At 42.2% G+C, this 20,470-nt stretch overlaps 1 protein-coding gene across 1 annotated transcript in view; it reads left to right on the top strand.

Moving 5' to 3' along the window:
- Positions 1 to 3,927: 3,927 nt before the first annotated feature.
- Positions 3,928 to 20,470, top strand: part of VWA3B (von Willebrand factor A domain containing 3B) — a 71,552-nt gene continuing 55,009 nt past the window's right edge. Inside the window, exons 1-7 of the mRNA XM_059815546.1 lie at positions 3,928 to 3,967; positions 5,603 to 5,821; positions 7,673 to 7,767; positions 10,155 to 10,405; positions 12,490 to 12,649; positions 16,503 to 16,672; positions 18,594 to 18,718. Of these exons, the coding sequence (XP_059671529.1) occupies positions 3,928 to 3,967; positions 5,603 to 5,821; positions 7,673 to 7,767; positions 10,155 to 10,405; positions 12,490 to 12,649; positions 16,503 to 16,672; positions 18,594 to 18,718 (1,060 nt within the window). The remainder of the gene's footprint in view (positions 3,968 to 5,602; positions 5,822 to 7,672; positions 7,768 to 10,154; positions 10,406 to 12,489; positions 12,650 to 16,502; positions 16,673 to 18,593; positions 18,719 to 20,470) is intronic.

Below are 20,470 nucleotides of genomic sequence, written 5' to 3' on the forward strand. Positions count from 1 at the left end.
GAACTTATAACTAAGAAAGACAGCCAGTTGATCACAAAGCCTGTGGGAGCTAGAAGTAGCTTTGCATTTGCCAGCCTTTACCCTGGGCTTGTCAGTCGGTTGTACAAGCTGCAATTCAAAGCATTGAAAGGAATGTTTTCTTGCAACACTTTTTGTTTAGTGTAGCCAAGCCTGGAGTGAAGGTTTCTGGCAGACTCTTTGCATAGAAAGTTACAGCACATATAATCTTTTTTTTTTTTTTAACTTGTAATTACTACATTTACAGACATTTAGGCAGGAGGATAGATGGGCTCGTTCTGTATAGTGCAGAAAAAGCTACCTGAGTGAGGCATTTTAGGTGTTTGATAAAAAACTTCCATGCTGGAAGCAGCAGAACAAATCAGGAGATCGACTAGATTGATTTTTGGGCATCTACTTATAAATCCATTGCACTTGCACTTTCAAGAGAAATTTTAAAAGCCCCCACAGAAAACATGGGTCCCTAAAGAAGCGTGTGCTATGGCAGTCGCGGTGTCCGACAGGATCCAGAGAACATTCAGTACCTACTATTTTTAATGATATAATGGGAGACTGTTTCATGCCTGAGAAATAAATGCCTTTTCTATACCTCAGGGGAACAGTTGTGCAATCCCGAATGACTTGCCATGCCTAGGCTAGTCTTTAAACCCTTGTTTCCAACTGTAGGAGAAGCTGGAACTCCAGAAAGCCACATTCCCACCCGAACCGAATGCCTTATAAGGAACTTTTCTTTCCTATCTCTGTTTACCAAGCCATCTTGGAGAGCTGAAGCCAATGCTTTGGTGTGCCGCAGGACAGCCCAGTCTGTGCCCGCGGGTGTGTATTTCCGTCTGAACATCAATATGTAGATAAGACTGATCAGTTGATCCTATAAAGCAACCGAGCTTTTATTACTTTGTGATTGTGTAGTAAACCAAAGCAAAACAGAGAAAGTGCAGAGCTCAGCGCTACCTGTTTCTTAGCTGGAAACTATGTTCACAAACATTTACAGCCCGAATACTGCAAATACAAACCCCAGTTTCTGGCTATCTGACATCAACGGGAGCTGTTTAATACCAAGTTCAGGTTTATGACGCACATCTTTTTGTATGTTTTACTACACTAGAATAATTTTTAGTTAGGCTTTTCCAGGAGCATGGCAATTCTCTGGCGGTGCGTATCGCCCTGACTTCAACAAAGGACACGCGGCTGTTCCTAGCATAGGTATTGTCGATGGCTTAGCCTAAATCAAGAATTAACAAGACCAGAAGACTCCGATCCACTATCTATAGATTTCTGTGACTCTCCAAGTTGGCTCGTGTATTTTCGGCTCCTAAAGAAATGAGTGCACGTCGTCGTGGCGTCTGTTGACAATGAATTCATGCCGCACGTATTCCTCCGCAGCCGCGGCGCACCGCTCAGCGGTCCCGGGCAGGAGCCCTCGCCCATCCCCGCGTCCCGCCTACTTGCCGCCCTTGGGCAGCTCTGCCCTCTCGCTTTTCCTCCTCCCCCACCCCTTGGTTGGGGCGCGGGCCCGGCGGCGGGGGGTGAGGCCGCGCCGTAGCAACCGGGCGGTCTCCAGGCCAACAGCGGGGCGGCGGCGGCGACGCCGGTGCAGGGCGGGCGGGCAGGGCGGAGGCGGCGGCGGCGCGGCCAGAGGCAGGTGAGGGCGCGGGGGCCGCCGCTGTGGCGGGCGGCGGCGCCGGCAGGGGGCGCCGCGGGGCGGGGGCGGCTCCGCACCCGGGGCGCTGCGGAGGGAGCGGCAGCGGCGGAGCCCCCAGCGCGGCGGCCCCCCAGGTCCGGCTGCGGGGCAGAGGGCTGCCCAGCCCCGGCGCTGGCGAGCAGGCTCGGGAGGCGTGACGCCGAGCCGCAGTCCTTCACCCCAGGGGCCTCGGTTTCCCTTCCCCGCCCGTTTCCGTGCAGTGTATCTGGGGACACGGTCGGTTACCTCAGGCAGCGGCTGTGAGGGTGGCTACGAGTGTGTAGCCGGGCTACTGCTTGCCAACGCCAGCGAGCAACATGGCCGTGCCTCACCCAGGGTGGCCCCAGCAGGAGGTCAGACCTTGCCCCGTGCTCCCCCTCTTTCTCGGGCCCTGCTGTGGTTTTGCAATGGCACCCTCTGCCCATTTCCACAGCAGGCAGCTGCCTGCCTTTGCCCTCCACGCACCTTTCATCTGGGGTTTGGCACTTCGGCTGGTGTGGGGCGGCTTCTCGGGCTGTAGCACACGTGGGCTTTCCTGAGGCATTCCCGTGCGTTGGGACAGGCCAGTTGTACGGCAAACACTGCCTCGTCTGTTAAAAACTCAAAGCACATTGCGGGTGAAGGTTTTAGCAGGTTGTTTGCACTGGCCAGAGTGGAAGGGTAGAGGTGCCCAGATGAACTCTTGTTCACCTTTTGAAAAGAACCTGTTTTGATCAGACTTCGGGCTGAAGGTTATCCTGGCTGTCATCGGTTTTCAACTCGCCTTTCCAAGCCTTGAGGTAAACTCGCTGTTTCCGTTGGAAGTCACTTCATCTCCTTTCAAATGCTCCTTTTCATACGGTACCAGCATTTCACGTCCAGGTGCTGTTCAAGCGGCGGGGGGTAGTGCTGGAGGCTAACGCAAGGGAAAACCTGTCGCCACACCCCTGGGCGTCTGGAACATGAGGTGGCACCTGGGATTCTTTCTCCAGTGCAGGCTGCTGCTTGCAATGTGTCTCGGCTATTACCGTGAGAGCATTGTGGCACTATTTCTGCAGCCTGAGAGGAAAATGGCACAAGCCTGGCGGCTCGCTATGGGCATTCGCTATGGGCATTGTCCACATGTGGCTCCTCTGTGGCAACGGCTCCTTCTTACTGCGCTGACACCAAGTCCCTGCTAGTCAGGGGTTGTGCTGCTGTGGGGCATCTTCTGTGCAATGCCTGGGGTGTTAGAGTGCAGAATGGACTCCTGGTTTTTTTAATGTCCTCCTTGCCTTTCACACTGTTTGTGTCTTTCGGCATGAGCAGGACAGAGACCAGAATGGTTTATATATTTCTGTATGGGTATTTAAACCCGTATGAGAGGAATAAATAGCGTGTTTAGTTCTGCAATGAAGAGAGAGGGAGGAGGCTAAGTCTTTGGGTTTTATTTTATCCCATGTTTGCTTTTCCCATAGGAAAAGCTGCTTAATGACAACAGCTAGCATCTGGCCTGTTAGTGATTCATAAATATCCCTCATTCATTCATCTTATTTATTAAAAGAAGAACCAAGTTAATGGCAAAACACTATGTCTCAAAGGATACACTCAGCCATTATATGCAGCCTTGCTTCATCTGGCATTTTGTTTTCTATTCATACGTTGTGTCGTATTCACAGTTGGGCCTTATACCACATACACATACAGGTATACATGCATAATTCTTTTTCTTTGTGAATCATCTTGTAGTCTTACAGGCAAAGTTGTGAATCTCTTCACAAAACTGTGTCTCTCATACTCCCAGGTTTAGTCATAAATTGGATTATAGCAAAGGTAAGGTATAATGCAAAGCAGTAATAGAATATAATACAACTGGCTGACAGCAGGCCAAAATATCACACTCATTCTTCTAGCATATTTGTGTGAAAACTTCCACATTGGCTCTTTTTTATGATAATTTAGAGGGAAGGAAGGGAAACCATATTACCATTTGCCTGCTTTTCCATTTCTGAGTATGGGGCTTCCTGTCAAATCTGACTTCAGCCTTTCTTGACATGGGGAGTAGCTATCCTTTTTCATTTATAATATTATTTGCCTTGAGGAAAATCTTGATCTCAACCTTCTGCATTTTATTATTGGCTGGGCCTGTGGAGCTGGTTTCTGGTTCATATTGACCTGTGCATGGAAATATTTTAATTTTCTTAAAACATAGTAATTCCTCCGGTTTTTAAGAAGAAAGCAAAGTGGAGCTGCCAATCAAGAGATCTTTTATGACTGGGAATCCGTGTAAGACACTTGCCTGGAGTGACTGTGGGTATTTCAGGACTATTTTTGCATAGATTCCATATTTTCCTGGATAACTTCCAGGGTTTTTTTCAGCATTGTGGTGTGCATCCTGGTAGCTGTGTATAAGCCATTCTGAAGCTGTGCCTCTCTCACATGTGCTGTGTATGGGGTGCTGTGCTGATCTTTCTGCATTTTCAGAGGAGGAAACTGGGAATGACTGTTCAAGGGACTATAAACAGTGCCTGACTATGTAGAGCTCAAACAGCTGCAAACCTTCACCTGTGCCTCTGTAGGGTTAACATCTGTCACTGCTGCTTCTGTATTGAGCGGAGGAGGAGGGCTGGTAAAATGTCAACCTCTATAGGCATACCAGCCCAGCACCCTGCTTGTAGGACTGATGACTGCGAAAAAGCTGGTGCCAGTCTGCACCATATAGAAGGCTCCTGTCACTGAGAGATGTATTTCTGAAGATAGTCGCATTTCCTTTATGTATTATTAACTGAGGAACAGTCTATCTATCTAATGAACCTTTGTAACCTGGTCAGTTGTTGTAACATTTGATTTAGCAGAGAGTTCTAATCATATTCCATACTAGACCGAATATTGTTTTTTAGTCATTAAAGGTAGAAGTACCTTCCTTTGTATTTTGGACCAGGTTGATTCATGTGGTGCATTTACAGCCAGCTTACAGTATATGGGCAATGGGGGACTGCGATACTCCAGATAAAGTTGATGCTGAGGAAGATGGACAGAAATATCAAAAGTCCACAGAAAATAAACTTAGATACAGCAAGGGTATTTAATGAACTAGAGCCAGCTTAGCTCATGCAGAGTATTTTGGGAATGAACAGGAAATACCAAAGTCCTCTTAGAACTGTGCTGAGGAACAGAGGCATTACTGTTGTCATCGCATCCATTTCTGCCTCAACCACTCTAGGCTTTGGGCTGTCTCGGCTGCCAGTTTCAAGTGGAGCTAGCCCAGCCAGCTATACATTGGTGCTGAGATATGTTCATTGTTCTGTGGAACTTAAAATGAAACTGGACGTTCATGTCTCTGATTTCCTGTGCATGCACATGATCCATCACAGCCTGCAGCAGATACTGCCAGAACCATCATTTACACTTGAGGTAAATGATGTGAGGAGAGGGAGTTTCACCAGCCTTGCAATAAAGTCAGGATCTGCTGCTGGCACTGCTATTGCTTATGGTAGGAGTTCAACATATAATTGTTAAGAAATCTTTGTTTATTGCATAATGCTTCTAATGTGTATGTAGTGATGGTCTGACAATCTTTGAATGCCTATTATGAGTTCTGATTCCCAAGATGTAGGAGAGATGTCTTAGGAGCTGGAAGAATTAGCATTTGGCACACTGGACTTAGCTTTCAGGGCTTAGATTTCAGCATATAGGAGACGTTTTCTTTGATAAATTGAAGGTAAATCTATATGGATGAATAAAAAGACATAACAGCAAGTAGATGTGTAGGACTGAGAGCAGCTTTCCAGATTAAGAACATTGTTCAGTATAACAAAAGAAAACAAGAGGTGAGCTATATGTGTACAGAGTACCACTGAATATAGGTAAAGAAAGGAGACAATTCAAGTGAATCGTTTGGTTAAAGTATAAATGTTGTGTTTCCCTCATTTCCCTTTACAACAGATGCCTTTGATTCAAAGCACATACAAGATCCCGAAGATTCCCACGAGGCCCACAAGAAGAAATCAAAAGAGAAGGAACGGAGACTGGCAGTCAGTCAGTCGGACATGGATGTACAACCCCTCATTTCATCTTCTAAATGGCTTCAACTTCATGGGCTCAGAAGAAACAAATTGTCCCTATCCCAGATTTTGTCACAGATTGGATTCCAGCACAGGAAAGGTATAAGACAAATCAATAATAGAATAATTAAAAAACCCCTAAATTTGAATAGTCTGTAGCGTCACACTCATTTTGCACCCCAGTGTACACAGAGGAGATTTTCATGTTGTTCATTACCTTATGGTAATGGCAGAAAGGGAAGCTGTATCCACAGTTGCTGACATTGCCAGTTCAGAGGACTGAGGAACTCCATTTCCTTTTGATCTGAGAAGGACTTAGGAGCTGAGAAGGGCTTTCCTTACTCGATTGTAATGTTGCTTTACCCTAGGCTCCAGTTCAAATTCTCTCCAATTTAGCTATAGATAACACACCATAAGTTCTCTGTCCATTTTCAGATGGCACATATAATGTATGCTATGCCATAATCTGTGATCTACTAGTTGATCATCAGGGCTAGCCAACCTGCTTGGGAATAGTATATTATTTCCAGGGATTGAGCTTTAAGGAAGCAGTTAAATTCGATTAGAATTCAGGCTGCTTTTTGTGCAAAGTCAGGCTATAGAAAAATGTTCCTTTGCAGTTATCTGACAGCTGGAGGGGAAAGGTTTGCTAATAATTATTAATCACTGTCATAATAGTGCTTTGCAGAGCATGGTAAGATATTTTTTTCTTTGAAGAGCTTACTGCCTGAGAATTAGGAATTGCAATGTATTGCAATTGTTCTAGGTTGCATAATTTAAGATTTTGGCTGGCTTGTGTCCAAGGGGCATTCAAAGATCAACAGTGTAGATCCTGAAATCCTGTATGCTGTAGATGAAGAAGAAGCTGTTAAGCAGGGTTAATGTTGTTACAGAGTAATTTTAGGAGCAGAACATACTAGCTTAGCAGGGCAGCATGCTGTACAGAATAGCTGCTTTGTGATGTTAAATATTCCCACCCCTAACGTTTTCCTATCAGTGGAGATCCTGTAGAAGATTTCTAGCTACTGAAAGAGCAGAGTGCAACCTTTTCCTTAGTTGCACCCACTTCTGCACCCATTTAGTTGTGTAAGAGAACAGCATTATCTGTACCAGATTTTGTATGTTGTTTGATGGACAAATATTTGCAAGTCCTGTCGTGAGGTAAATGGATAATACAAAAGTTTAATTACCTAAACCATTAATTTATTGAAGTCCCCTGTAGCTTTTTGGCCTATAAATAATTAAATGTGGGGTTTTTCCTCACTTCTGACTAAACTGGCAGGGAGCAGCAAGAGCAGGGCCATTCCATGGGGGGAAAATGAGCCAGGAGCTAAAGGGGACCGCAGCCCAGGCAGTACCCTCACTGACCAGGATGCAGCCCTGCACCATCTAAGCACCGCAGGAAAAGCAGGGTGTTGCTAAACAGTGTCCACAGACAGTCCCAGACAGGGTGAGGTGTTGAATCATGTCTAGGGTCCAGCCGGGGAGTGCAGCCAGGAGCAGCAGGAGATGGAGCCAGAAACAAGACTGGAGACAAGACCACAACATAGGTGTAAGAGGCACATCCAGGAGACAGAACTGGAGACAAGGGTATGTAATATAGGGCTGAGAGGTCTATCCAAGAGAGAGGTCCACTGGCAGAACTTGAGACAGGTACACCTACAACACAGCTAAAGCAAAGACTGCGTGCCCAGGCCTGAGCGCCCTGTAAGTGGAAACCCACTGAGGCTGATCAGGGCAATCAAGGCCTGTTGGTGCCCTCAGGGCCCCAACGTAACTATAGCCAGAAAAAATTGTAAAACAAAACCAGAATTTCTCTCAAGTTTCTTAACATCAAGAGTTCAATAGAGATGCGTGTGCTTCACACATGGATGGTATGCACACCAGCCTGAAAAATATCTGAAGTAATCCTCATGATTAGCAACTTCATCTTTTGTAACCTTTACTGCAGATTATGTGACCACCTTGGGGAAACTTGTGGCTTCCCGGTATGCAGCTGGTCTGTTTCCTCAATACAAGAGAGCACAAGATGGCAGCGTGTATAATGTAAGTGTGACTGACTTGTGGTAACTTCCCTGTGCACTTAGACGTTATCACTGTAGCAGAAGGGTGTGACTAAAATGTCTCCCTGTGGCATGAAATACTTATATTCTGCGTGAGAACTTTATCTGTTCATCAGGTTTTTTTCTGTTTTGCCAAACTGTTAGTGATAACAATCAGTGGTAGAGAAGCTAGGTATCTTTTTCCTTTCTTCCTTGCAAAGTCTTACGCTCTTGCCTTGGTGCAGCATTGCAGTAAATCTTTCCAGACAAGACTGCAGTTTCTAAGCAACATTTACCCTGTCTTGAAAGAGGGAACACTTAAAAAGAAGATGCTCAGCTGAGCTAAAAAAAATAAAATCATAGTCAATAAAACAAATGGGGATGCTGAAATAAGAAGACATAATGTGCTGTCACTGCCGATGCAAAGCACTGCTTTGCTTAGTGCCAGCGGGTCACAAAAGGCTCAGCCTACTCTATAGATACAGCTAGCTGGATCTCTGCCCAGGCTCATGTTCTAAGGAATGTCTTAGCAACAGCTGCTGGCGGCCCCATTGTTAAGAGGATGGATTCTGATTGAAGAGATACGCATGTGAGCGAGGCGGGGAGACAGTTAATTCATAAAGGGTTTTACAAAAGCGAAAGGCTTGACATTTTTTCTGATAACTAGAGTAACTTCTGAGGCACAAAGCTTAAATATGGGAAAAGAACTGCTTCAGGGAGCCTTTTCCCCTCATTTTTCCCCATTAATTCCATACGAAATAGCTACATAATGTCTTTTAATCTTAGGACATGTTGGGAGCAGTGGGAAAGACATTTCTGGTAGCATTAAGGTAGCAATGCCACTATACAAGATCTAGTGAGATCTTATTGGGGATATTGTGTACAATATTGTGTACAGTTACCACAGGTTGAGAAGAAGCAATTCAAACCAGAACAGGTACTGAGAAGAGCTAGTAGGATGAACTACAATGGAGTGCTGATCTTATATGAGGGCTTGGTTGATGTTGACGTACGTAAGTAAGACTGAAGAAGACTGACAAAGGGTAGCATTATCGGCCTTGAATGCCTACAGAAAGGCAAATTACAGGTATAGTGAAAAGCTATAGTTTTCTATGCTAAAAGGCATGCTAGTCCAAGAATATAAATGGGTATGAACTGCCATGAATAAATTTAGGCTGGACAGTCAGAAGTTTTCCAGCCCTCAGAGAAATGGGTATCTGGACTGGCCAACAGCAAGTGAAGGAGTGGTGCAAGAAAACTGCTTTATTTTAAGATAGAGTTTGATCGGTGTAGTGCAATAAGCTTCTTTGTACGAGTCTGGCTGTTAGAGCAGGAAACTGGATTTTCTAAGTGCTTCTGCCCGGGCCTACATTCCTTTGGCAGACAGCCTGAGACTGTATCTGGGAGGCACATTACAGGGCCCTAGCTGACATTAAAGAACAGAGAAAAATACAAATGAGAGGAAGAAGTGTGCAGACTGACACACAAAATAGCTTCTCCCTGAGAAATGTTCTTGTTTAAAAATATTTATATCTGCAAGGTTTTGTACTTAGTCCCAGAAAGGTAGTTGGAGGTAGAAGGTAGCTGATAAATTAGCTTGCATGGGTCAGAGATACTGGGGGAATGTCTTTACTGGAACCTGCAGTGAATTTTAAAACCCACAGATCATTTTGCATGGTGAACGTGTATACATATTTTCATAGGGAGGGTCTGCTGTTTTTCATTTTAATACTGAACCTAGGTTTTTCTTATTTTACTGATATGGTATGGGAATTTTTAGCTGTTGATTGCAGTTGCCTGAACTTGATTTGCCTAAGCACCTACCCACAAATAGTTCATCTGTAATGCTGGGTATTGTTAGTGAAATAAATACAAACAGGGAAACATTTTATATTTTCCTTTCAAATGCTAAAGACAAGGTGGAAACTGAAGTGTCCCAGAACCAAACCCTACACTCTATTGTATCACTGTACAAAATTTTAAGAGCCAGTCAAAATTCTAGTCTAAGAAGGTGCAAAATTTCTGTGTCCATTTGTTCACCCATCTGCTCTGCAGTCCTTTCTACACCCTAGCCTGTGTTGAGCTCATTCTAATTGCTCCAGTCTTGAGGCAGACAAGTCAGACAACCCACTGGCACTGTCCCATGCTTGTATAAAAAGATTATGAAGAGCAATTAGGACAAAATGCAGTGTCTTTTCTATTATCGCTTAGATGCATTTGTCAAGTATTTGCTCTTGAAATAGTGGAAGAAAAATGGGTTGTTTTCACTGCTACCTTGGCTGGCATATCTGGCACTTGCAAACCAGCTATTGCAGCTGTGCTAAGCTTGGGGCTGTATTTGTATTATTTGTTTTGATGTTCAATTTCTTTCTCTCCCTTATTTAAATAAAGCTGACAGCCAAAAAAGAACTGATTCTTCATTATGTGGATTGTCTAATGGGAGCTGTTGAGCTATATAAGCAGCGAATGGAATGGTTAACCAGTGAGAGCCGGCAGATATTTGGAGTGATTCAAGAACAGTTCATTGTCATTGTTTTGGATTTTGGCACTGTGGCTCCAACTGAATTTGATCTATGTCGGGATGCACTTTCTATGGTACTTGTGGAACAGGTGACCCAAATTGCCAAATTCAACCTCATTCGGTAAGCAGAAAGAATCATAGAATCAGAGAATGGTTTGGGTTGGAAGGGACCTTTAAAGGTCATCTAGTCTAAACCCACTACAATGAGCAGGGACATTTTCAACCAGATCAGGTTGCTCAGAGCCCCGTCCAGCCTGACCTTGAATGTTTCCAGGGATGGGACATCTACAGCTTCCTTGGGCAACCTGTTCCAGTGTTTCGCCACCCTCATCATAAAAAATTTCTTCCTTGTATCTAGTCTGAATCTACTTTCTTTTAGTTAAAAACCATTACCCCTTGTCCTATCGCTACAGGCCCTGGTAAAAAGTTTGTCCCCATCTTTCTTATAAGCCCCCTTTAAGTATTGAAAGGCTGCGATAAGGTCTCCCTAGAGCCTTCTCTTCTCCAGGCTAAACAAAGACTTCCATGTCTGCCCATTGCTGGAGAATAAAAAGGAGTTGCATATCATATAGACACGTGTTTGGATAATACGCTTTCTTTAGTGAAAATTGTCCAGATTCATATCATGGTAATATCTATAGATTTTCCACCAAGTTTCACCCACAGTCATGCTGAGCTTGCTACTTCCATTTAACAGAAGACCATTGTTACCCTGAAGAACAGATAAAGACTAACAGAACCCAAATACTGGTATATGCCTTCTACAAATGTAGCACAGAAAAACAGAAAGATAAGGGGGACTTCACAATAGCAGTAATGCTCTTCAGGCATCTAAGTATTACAGAGTGAAACAGTGAGGTCCCATCTCCGCATCCTTGTGTCTTTAGGCATTACAGGTTTCCGCCTTACAGCTAAATGTACACTCCCCCAAGTGCCATAGGCGCAGGCATAGTAATTTGTATTTCTGTAGATTTCCATGGTCACAGAAATCAGTAGCAGAACTAGGAAACAATACTAGATTTCCATAACAAAAGACAAGTGCTTGTTCCCTAACATGAGCGAATGAATTTGGTTTTAGTAACAAATAGAAGAATAGAAGCAGCTATTCAAATTTATGTATCTCTGCACAAATTCTCATATATGCATGAAGGTTTGAATGCGTAAGCTTGGGTTTCGATAGGTGAATGGGATTTTTTGACTATGAAAAAAAAGGTGCACAAATTAGGTGATAATAATTTTCAAATTGATTCCACAATGATAACTTGCAACTACACTGTTATTCTTAAAGTTGTTCCCAAGCTTTGTCCTACAGATTTGATTCTGGTGCCCTATCTTAATTCTCTAGGTTGTGATACAAGTGAGACTTGAAAGGTAGATGATAACTTCCACAGGTTTTGAAAAGCACGTAATAAATTTTCTCTAAAAATCGTCTGCAAAGCCAAGTCAAAATTGAGGCACAGTAATTGTGTTCATCGATTTGTTTGTTTGCACAGAAGGGAGACAAAGGACAATATGGCATATAAATTATTACTTTAAAAGAATCTTGGAAAACCTATTTGTCTTTTATATTTGCAGGAAACTCTTCAAAATAGTGCTTAATAGAATGTCACAGATATTGGAACCAGTTATTTCTTTATTTGCTTTCTGTCTTTTTATGTACAAATGGACAGGCATATATGCTCATATACGTTGTACTTCTTTCTGTACTGCCATTAAGACTAAGGCCTTTGATCAATTAAAATATCAAAAAACTTCGCATCACAAATTTTATTTTGATGGGTATATAAAAAGATCAGCCCTAGTACAAAAAAAGCACGTCAGTTAAAATGGTCTGACACAAAGGTCATGCAGCAAGTTGTCAAAAGAGACCTGTGGAAGCCAGATTTTTTTTTCATACACATATTTTAAAAACCTGATTGTGTTTTTATGTTAAGGGGAGATATGAATTAGGAACTGTTTTTAAAGTACTTTAGCTCTCTTGACCCTACTTTGGAAACAGTTGTCTCAAAAAAAATTATTGTAGAAATCACAGTATTTTTCTAAGGGTTTTATTTTCTTTTATTGCAAGTCTAGATTTAGTATCTGTGGTTTATTGTAATTATTACTTAAGAATAAAAAAAAATAGTAACAATAGCAGAGCTCCACTGTTTTGCTCTGCCAGCATTATTCTCACTACTTTTGGTTTATAGTTAATGTCATTTTCAGGGTTGCTCAGGATCTTATGAAATGGCAACAGAAATCTACTCCTGTGTCTGAGCATACTGTAAAGTCTGCTGTTATGTGGCTCTGGAAGCTGGACCGTATGACAGCTGCCAGCCATACCAGCTCTGCTGAAGCCCTGCTGGAAGCCATGAGTGATGAGGCGGTAAGCTCATACATCTTTTCAGAAGCCTCAAGTAAATCCAAGAATATTCAGTGCCAGACTGGCTACTGTGATTTGCCCTGGTGAATACTGCAAAGATAAATATTAATGACGGCATTTGGGAAGTTTTTTTTTCCCCAAGCATAGCTGCATACTATGTTTACTGATGGCCTGTTTATGTAAATGTACTGTATTTTGAATGCAGAAGGTTATTTTCTTTTCTAGAGTACACAGAATAAATAACATATTCAGTCATTAAGGGAAAGAGAAAACACCTTCCTTTCCACTTTCTTTGCCATATATGTTTTTCAGGTCTTCAAGTTTATGAGAAAATTGCTAGTATCAACATTATTGAAGACAGGGAAACCATTTTTATTTTGCTATGTATCCAAAGTGCTCATGAAAAATTGTATTTAAAATCCAAAATACTAAGTAAAGAGATTTATTTAAGCATTAGCTCATGGTAGGGGTATGCAAATCCTTTTTCATCAGCCAGGTTATAGGTAGAGTTTCTTCCAGGACAAAAAGACAAAACATGCACAGGTATTGCTGCAATTCTGTTTGTTTCTAAAAGTACTATATTAATTTATTCATTATAGCAGAGCCACAAGACATAAACCATATATGCCATCATTCGAGCTAGTCACTTAAAATTTGTGTTGTTAAAGAGATATTTTATGAAATTTGCTTACAATGTACATTGTTTCAGTTCCCTAGCACCTGAATTTAATGGAAAATTTGGCCTACTGTGTGTGGACTAGAATCATTGGTTTTCTCTGCCATTAACATCCATACCTGTGCACAGACCAATCCTAACTCCTTTGTAAATCTCATTCTGAAACATTGTTTGAAGGAGAAGGTAAATTTGGCTTGAGTTTCCTTCTGGTTCCCTGTGCTGGTGGATTCTAATCCAGATGAACCTTGATGTTTGGAAACTGATATTAAAAAGGAGCTGGGTGAGGAACAAATTATGCAACAGTGAGATTTTTTATGACTGCTTTTTTAAATGCCTCCATAAATTTTATTAACATTTTCAATTTGCAGTATATTAACCGATTTCGTGGTGGGAAATGAAAAAGATCATATTTAGATTTCCGTGTTGTCTGGATGAAGAAAAGGCTTGTTGGACCTGGTGGGTCTGTGTATGAATAAACAGAAACTAAAATCTTTCCAACAGTGAGACATCTATTATTTTTTTCTGGACATTGGTGGGCTAATGGGTAATCTGGGGGAATCAATTGTGGCAGGTGCTCAACATAAAACGAACTTCAATTACTCCTAAATACAGTCATTATCATTCATAAGTGACAGTTCATTTGAGTGCAAGCTTCACTGACTGTACTGTAGGCTGGGGGAGACCCCATTCAGTCCTGGGCAAAAGCTGCATACTCACTGAACAGTCGTAAATTACTCATTCCTTAGAACTGGCTTCATCAACAGAATTTGCTCCAAAACAATAGCTCTTTTTTACCAAGACTTGGCTGTTCCTGTCATTCCTTTAGCTGAGCTTTCCTTCCCATGTGTGGTGACTCCCTAGATTTCCTTTCCTCATGACCTGTCAGTCCCAAGCTCAAGATCACTCTGCAGTAAGGTCGCAATCCTTTGAGATCTACCTGCCACAGATGCATCCGCAGTGTTTAACTTGCGGTTCTGTATAGGTGCCACTCCGCGAAGTGTGGGTCACCCATCCAAAACACACCTCTCCACCAAGGTAAAGACTGTGAGGAACTGTTCATGTTGTTCTTCTTCCTGTTCTTGTATGAGCTTTGTTTGCTTGTTCAGATGGCTGCATAAATTATAATTTTCAAAATATGAAGGACTAGATGGAAAGGTTTAGACCTTTCTCCACTAATCTGTAAGGAACATTTCCTTTGTGGTATGGTATTGCTGGGTTTGTATTTAAGTACAGTGAATTGCCTGTGGTTAGCAATTTTGTTTATTTTCTTGTGAAGGAGTTGGTTCTGCATCAGCTATGCCCAAGAAAAGTCAGCATTTTAAAAGTTGCAGAGGCAGGCAGTAAATCCTTCGGAGGAAGTGTGAAAATTGATACACTTATTGAATATCAAGTTTATGAATTATTTGCAGTCTTAGGAGGGAGGGGGAGAAGATGTGAGTCTGAAGGAACACAGGGAAAAGTGTTTGTGCAATATGCATGCATTTCCTCAGGTCAGGAGCCTCTTCAGCAAAAGGAATAGGAACAAGGACTGGGGCTCAGCTGGGAGGGCTGTGTGCATGCTTGGATAGCTTTGTATCTGGATGAAACAGAGAGGGAACCTTGTGAAACTGAACTAAAGCACAGATAGGTGCAAGAGTTCTTTCATTCTGTTTCTGTGCACCTTTTTTTAAAGCTAAGAAGTATTTTTTTAATCTTGCACTTTAATGAGACACATTCATTCTTCTCTTTAACCTTAGTATTTGTCTAGCGTTAACAGTGATGCCAGGACACCTGGCTGACCACAGACCTGCTTGCTCGCAAGCAAGTATGGTCTGTAACTATGGGCCCGGCCTCCCACATAGTGTCTCGCCCGCTCTACAAGATCCAAGGGAAGTCCGAGGTAGCAAGATGCTGCTTCGTTAATTTGCCTGCTCTAGCCTGAGATCGGGTTACTGCTTGGGAGAGATGTCTTCCAGTGCTGAGGTTTAGCCAAAGTATTTGTGGCAAAAGGTAGAGGAGGAAGAGGGCTTGAAATCCAGAAGTCCATGTCAGTTTGTATCAACAATGCTTATGATGTGGGACAGTACATGGATCCTACAGCCTGGAAGTTTTGAGTACAGACTGGACAAAAGATGTTCATGTGCCAGTCAGTTGACTCAGGGAGCTGAAATATAAATCAGTATCAAAAGCAGTAGTGGAAATGCATGAACACATGTACAGGTGATACTGAATTTGCTTTACTACTGCATGAAATTATGTGGGTGCAGAAACATTTCCTCAGTGCCATCCCAGACTCAAATAGTTGTCTTTTGTGGTGCATGTCCTGGGATTTCTAGTCACATTCGAGTGTATTTTTTCAGTTAAACAACTATATTTATCAGATATTTATCAGTTGGTATGTACCATGCCATAGGACTGATATGCTATACTTACTGTCTTGAACATCATCATGGGATAGCTGTTATTACATTTGTTTTTAATGACGGTGAAAATTCAAGGCTTATACTTACCATGAGGATTGTTAGCCTGGGTAAGTGCAGGTAACATCAAATCCCTCATAATGTAATACCCAAGCGATAACTAAAGGACATTTCTTCAGCTTCTCTCTCTTCTTTTGCAATAACATTTTCAGAATATAAGTGTGTGTGGTTATAATAAACCTGCCAAGCTCCCTCTGCCTTGGGAAGTGTAAAAAACATGAATTATCTGTAAATACCAGCAGTAGCATTCAAAGCATGATGCATCTTTCCTACCCTCAAAATACATGCTGCTAGTAAAAGTATGTCTAGTATAAAAGTTCCTACTGATTTTAAGCCCTGGCAAGGCACCAAGATAGCATCTCTCTTCGTAAAAGTGGAATGGGGCACAGAGCCTTGTCCTGACTAGTAATACAGTTGCCCTTCCTTACACCTCTCTTTGGTTTCAGTTAACTTCTGTGGAATGGGGCTTGCATTAGGCAGAATCAGACCCCGGGGCTGTGGGCCAGGTTCTCTTCTCACTTCAGGAAGTTTTGTGTGGACTTCATTTGAATTACTAGCGTAAATGAGAGGGAGAACGAAAGATCTGAAAGTCTTATAGCCCAAGTAATGCATTGGTTCTACCAAATTTTCCTAACACTACTCAGCACAGGACAGTGCCTGAATAAGTACCAGGCATCTATGTAAAACAATGCCTTCCCATTTTTGTTCTGTTTAATGACAGGTTGAAGCCGTTTATTACTTTGCTGTGGGTGATGTTCCAGTGGACACAAAGCAGCTACTCCTTGAGAAGGTTTCTGACGGCCCCTGTCCAGTCAACACTGTATCTTTTAATGCTAGGGAAGATGAAACTATTATTTTTCTGAAAGAGTTGAGCCGCTTGGCCTCTGGCAGGTATGACAAAGAAGAAGCACAGTAATGATTTCAGTACTTGTAAAGTGCTTTGCTGCTAGGAATGGTATTGGAAGATATCTGAATATAATCCCTGTTTTACTCATGAGGAAAATGAGACAAAGCAGTTCAGTAAGCGATCTGGGGCAACTGGGGAAATAGTCTGAGAGATATGACTAAAATGCAGGACCTACTCGAACACACCAGCTTGTCTCCACATATGTACTCACTGGCTTGCAGAAAGGCATTCCTTTTTTATATCCTAAATTGTCTGTCATCTATGCCTCTTTTGAAGTCTGAAAAATTGTTCAGGGGAAAGGGTCACAACATAAACCGATGCAAGTTTTTATTGTATTGCTTTGTACTCTAGTAATATCCACAGGCACCAGCAAAGGATCTAGAGTTTTGCTGGATCAAGTGCCATGCAGACATGTACTGAAAAGGTAATGCCTGTCCTAAATGGGCAGTTTCTGGAACAACAAAAAATTGATGTGGTGTTATCTATCAGGCCTGGTTGTGTGGAAAGGCAGTTCTGTACTATGCTCTCTAGCATCTATTTGCTATGGTTGGTGGAAACTGATATATTCCACATGGCTTGTTGGCTGCTTTATCCTGGGAATCATCTGTGTGGTGAGAATCAGCCTTCAGTAGAAAGGGATAATAAAAGTTTCATCTTGATTCTGATAGCAAAATAAGGAAAACAGATGAACAAACACAAAATCCCACAGTACCAAACTCATACTGAACAGCAGGAGGGCAGTAGCAGTCAGTAGGTGTTTGTCTGCTTAACAGAAGTCACTGTACAGTTATTTCTGTGAAATAACTGTGAAATGGCTGCTAGCTCTTTCTGTTTCACTGTTGTTTGTGCAAGAGTGGGAAGACCTCCAACAGAAGAAATCTCCCAAATGACAGCAGAGCAATTGGTAAGATGGCAGCTGCTTAGCTCTTCTATAGCCATCTGTGTTTAGAATTAGCTTTTAAGAGATGGAGTGTCTGCCAAAAAACAAGACTGTGGGAAAGTGTTACGTTTACTCTGGTCTGAGGTGTGTCTAAAATGATTGTGGTCATTTAGAACTGCGGTACCTCTGTAATACCAGGTGCATTGCCAGTCACCATCCTTCATTTTCTTTTGCCAGTGTTTTTACCTTTTTATAAAAGGAAAGTGAATGTTTCTTGTATGGTAGAGAAAGAGGCAAGAAGTGTTGTGGCAGGGAGCTGAGACGAATCATTTTGTTTGATATGATTCCCGCTATCTTCTTTTTACATGAGTCTAGCTTTCATGCAGAGACTTATTGGGCCAATTAATATCTTGCTGGTGGGTATTTGCCCAATAACTGTCTATAAGTTTAAGTCAACTTTCCCATAGGAATGGCCAAGTTCCTGGGCTTTTCATGGCTTGAGCCTGTTTTTAGTGTAGTTCTCTTTTAGAAATGCATCTTTTTCCTGCTCTGAAAGCTTTTCTGTTTTGACAGTGAGGGTAAATGAAGTCTGCTTGACTTCCTGATTTGTATGTTGATAATGAAATAAATGTTCCTGTTGGGATTTCAACTGGGGGAATAATCTGATAAAAAGGTGTTAGTGTCATCTCAGACATCTCAAATGACATGCTTGCTCAGCATGTTAAAAGCGTTAATTAAAAATAGATTTCCAGGAGATTGAAAAGGAAGGTGCCTCAGAATAAATGATACCAAAATGAAAGGATGTTCTTCATGAGAAGACTTCAGAATGTACATAAATGTATATAAAATATTTGATAATATTCATAGTGTTGTTGTAGTTAAAGGTTTAGATATCTTGAATAGATATGCAAATAATTCTAAAGTTGTACACCACTATGATCTTGCATGTGTGACACACATCTCGTTAAAATTAGGAAAGTATTTCTGTAGTTTATGTACTGGTGAAAACTAATTTTGTATTACAGATTCCATGCTTTCACTGAGAAGAATGACTATGGAGATGCTGCTGGACCTGCACTAAAATGTGAAGAGGATGGAAAAGGTCTAATTGCCCTGAATTCCAGAAAAGTGAAAGGGCGAATGCCACTAGGTAGGCAGTATAAAAAACAAGATGATAGTGATTTTCTCAGTGAGGTTTCAGAATAGAAATGTAATATAGGAACTTGCTAAGTGCAAAATCAAAAGAAGCCTTCTGTAGGCATGGGTGGGGTGAGGACAGGACTGGTCAAATGGAAATTCTGTGGGTGGGAAGGAGAGGGAAAGGAAAAGAGAGAAGTGAAGAGAGGATGTGCATGTGAGAATGAAAGAGAAGTGAAAAAAGGGAGGAGAACATTTATTTAGGCAGATGAAGAATAGTACCTGTATGCTTATGCCAGTGACCTTGTGGAAATATATGGAGAAATGGCAGAAAGGAAGTGGAATAGTGTAGAAGACCATCTGACACAACAACCACATCAATACAGACCAATTCATAGGTAATATAAGGGGATTAAATCCACGTGAGGTTGACTTGCTTCTCTCAAGATCTGCATTTGTCATAAAGACAGGCAACAAGCGCAATAAAATAACCATAGAGAAGAAGGTGCAAAGAAGGGGGAAAATTGATGAAAAAAATAACAGGAGGAAGCGAATAACAGAAAGAAACAGTTTTACTGGGGGGTGGAGCTGGGCAGAAAGCTCTCAGTGTGTTTCTTACCAGTCACAGTGCTACTTCCTCTGGGCAAGTCAGCCTTACTGTTCAGTGGGACTGGACTGAGGTTTCAGACAGGTTGGGAGGAGACCAGCTTGTGGTGCGAAGTGAGGCTGTGTATGTCAAGTCTGGTGTCTTTATCAGCAGGACATTAAATTAAAAAATAAATTATTTTAAATATCAGGAGGCATAAGACCCCTTTATTCTTATGGCTCACATCCCCATTATGCTGGGGGGCATTAGTGTTGTCCCAAAGGTAGAACGGTGTTATCCTCTTCTTGCTGCTAGGAAATGTGTGGCATAAGGTGGATTTAATGACTCACCTAAGGTCATTTGTCAGTCTTGGACTAACTGGCCCATATTTCCTGGGTTGTAGTCTAGTTCCTTGTGTACTGACCTATCCTTCACTAGGGTCGTGATTATAACAGTATGAGAGAACCATAGTGGGGGGCCAGAAATGAGAGAGTGAGGTGTCACCTGTTTTTTTGCTTCATGAAGGGACACTCAAGCCTAACCCATACAGTGTTTAGAAAACAACAACAGAGTATGCTTCAAACCCCTGTCTCTTGTTTCATACTAATTCAGAGCAGTATAATGATCTCCTTCAGTCTGCTAGGAGTGCTTCCTTGCTGGACCCCGTTTGGGGGTGTGCATGAGGGGAGCTGGCTTCATCTTCCCCCAGGCAGCCAGCCTGTTTCAATAGATGGGCCTAGAGCTCCTGTATGACTGAAATTACTTCCTCACCACTGTTTCTAAAGCTCAAAGCTGAATAGCTTTAATCGCTCAAAAGGGCAGTAATCTCCTTGAAGTGCATTGTCTGTTGTGTCTTATTGCTATTATGGAGCAGGATTTACACATTAAAAAGGAACACAATTAGCTTTCTGCATTTACGGGGTGTTATAAGCCCAGTCGTGACATCAGTGGCAGCCAATTGGAGCGTTTCAGTCGTATGCAGAATCTGAAGTCCTTTCAGAAAAGAAAACACATTGGAGACATTATTCTGGTCTGTGTCTGATGTCCTTTGTTTCAGAGACTCCTTCAAGGGTGTAGAAGGCAATAATAATAAAAGTGTCGATTAGTCACTAATGGGCTCTGAAACTGGTTCTTGGATGTGTGGCATAAACTATACAAGGAAATAAATAGAGAATGAAC

The sequence above is a fragment of the Gavia stellata genome, chromosome 1 (genome assembly GCF_030936135.1).
Source record: "Gavia stellata isolate bGavSte3 chromosome 1, bGavSte3.hap2, whole genome shotgun sequence".
NCBI lineage: Eukaryota > Metazoa > Chordata > Aves > Gaviiformes > Gaviidae > Gavia > Gavia stellata.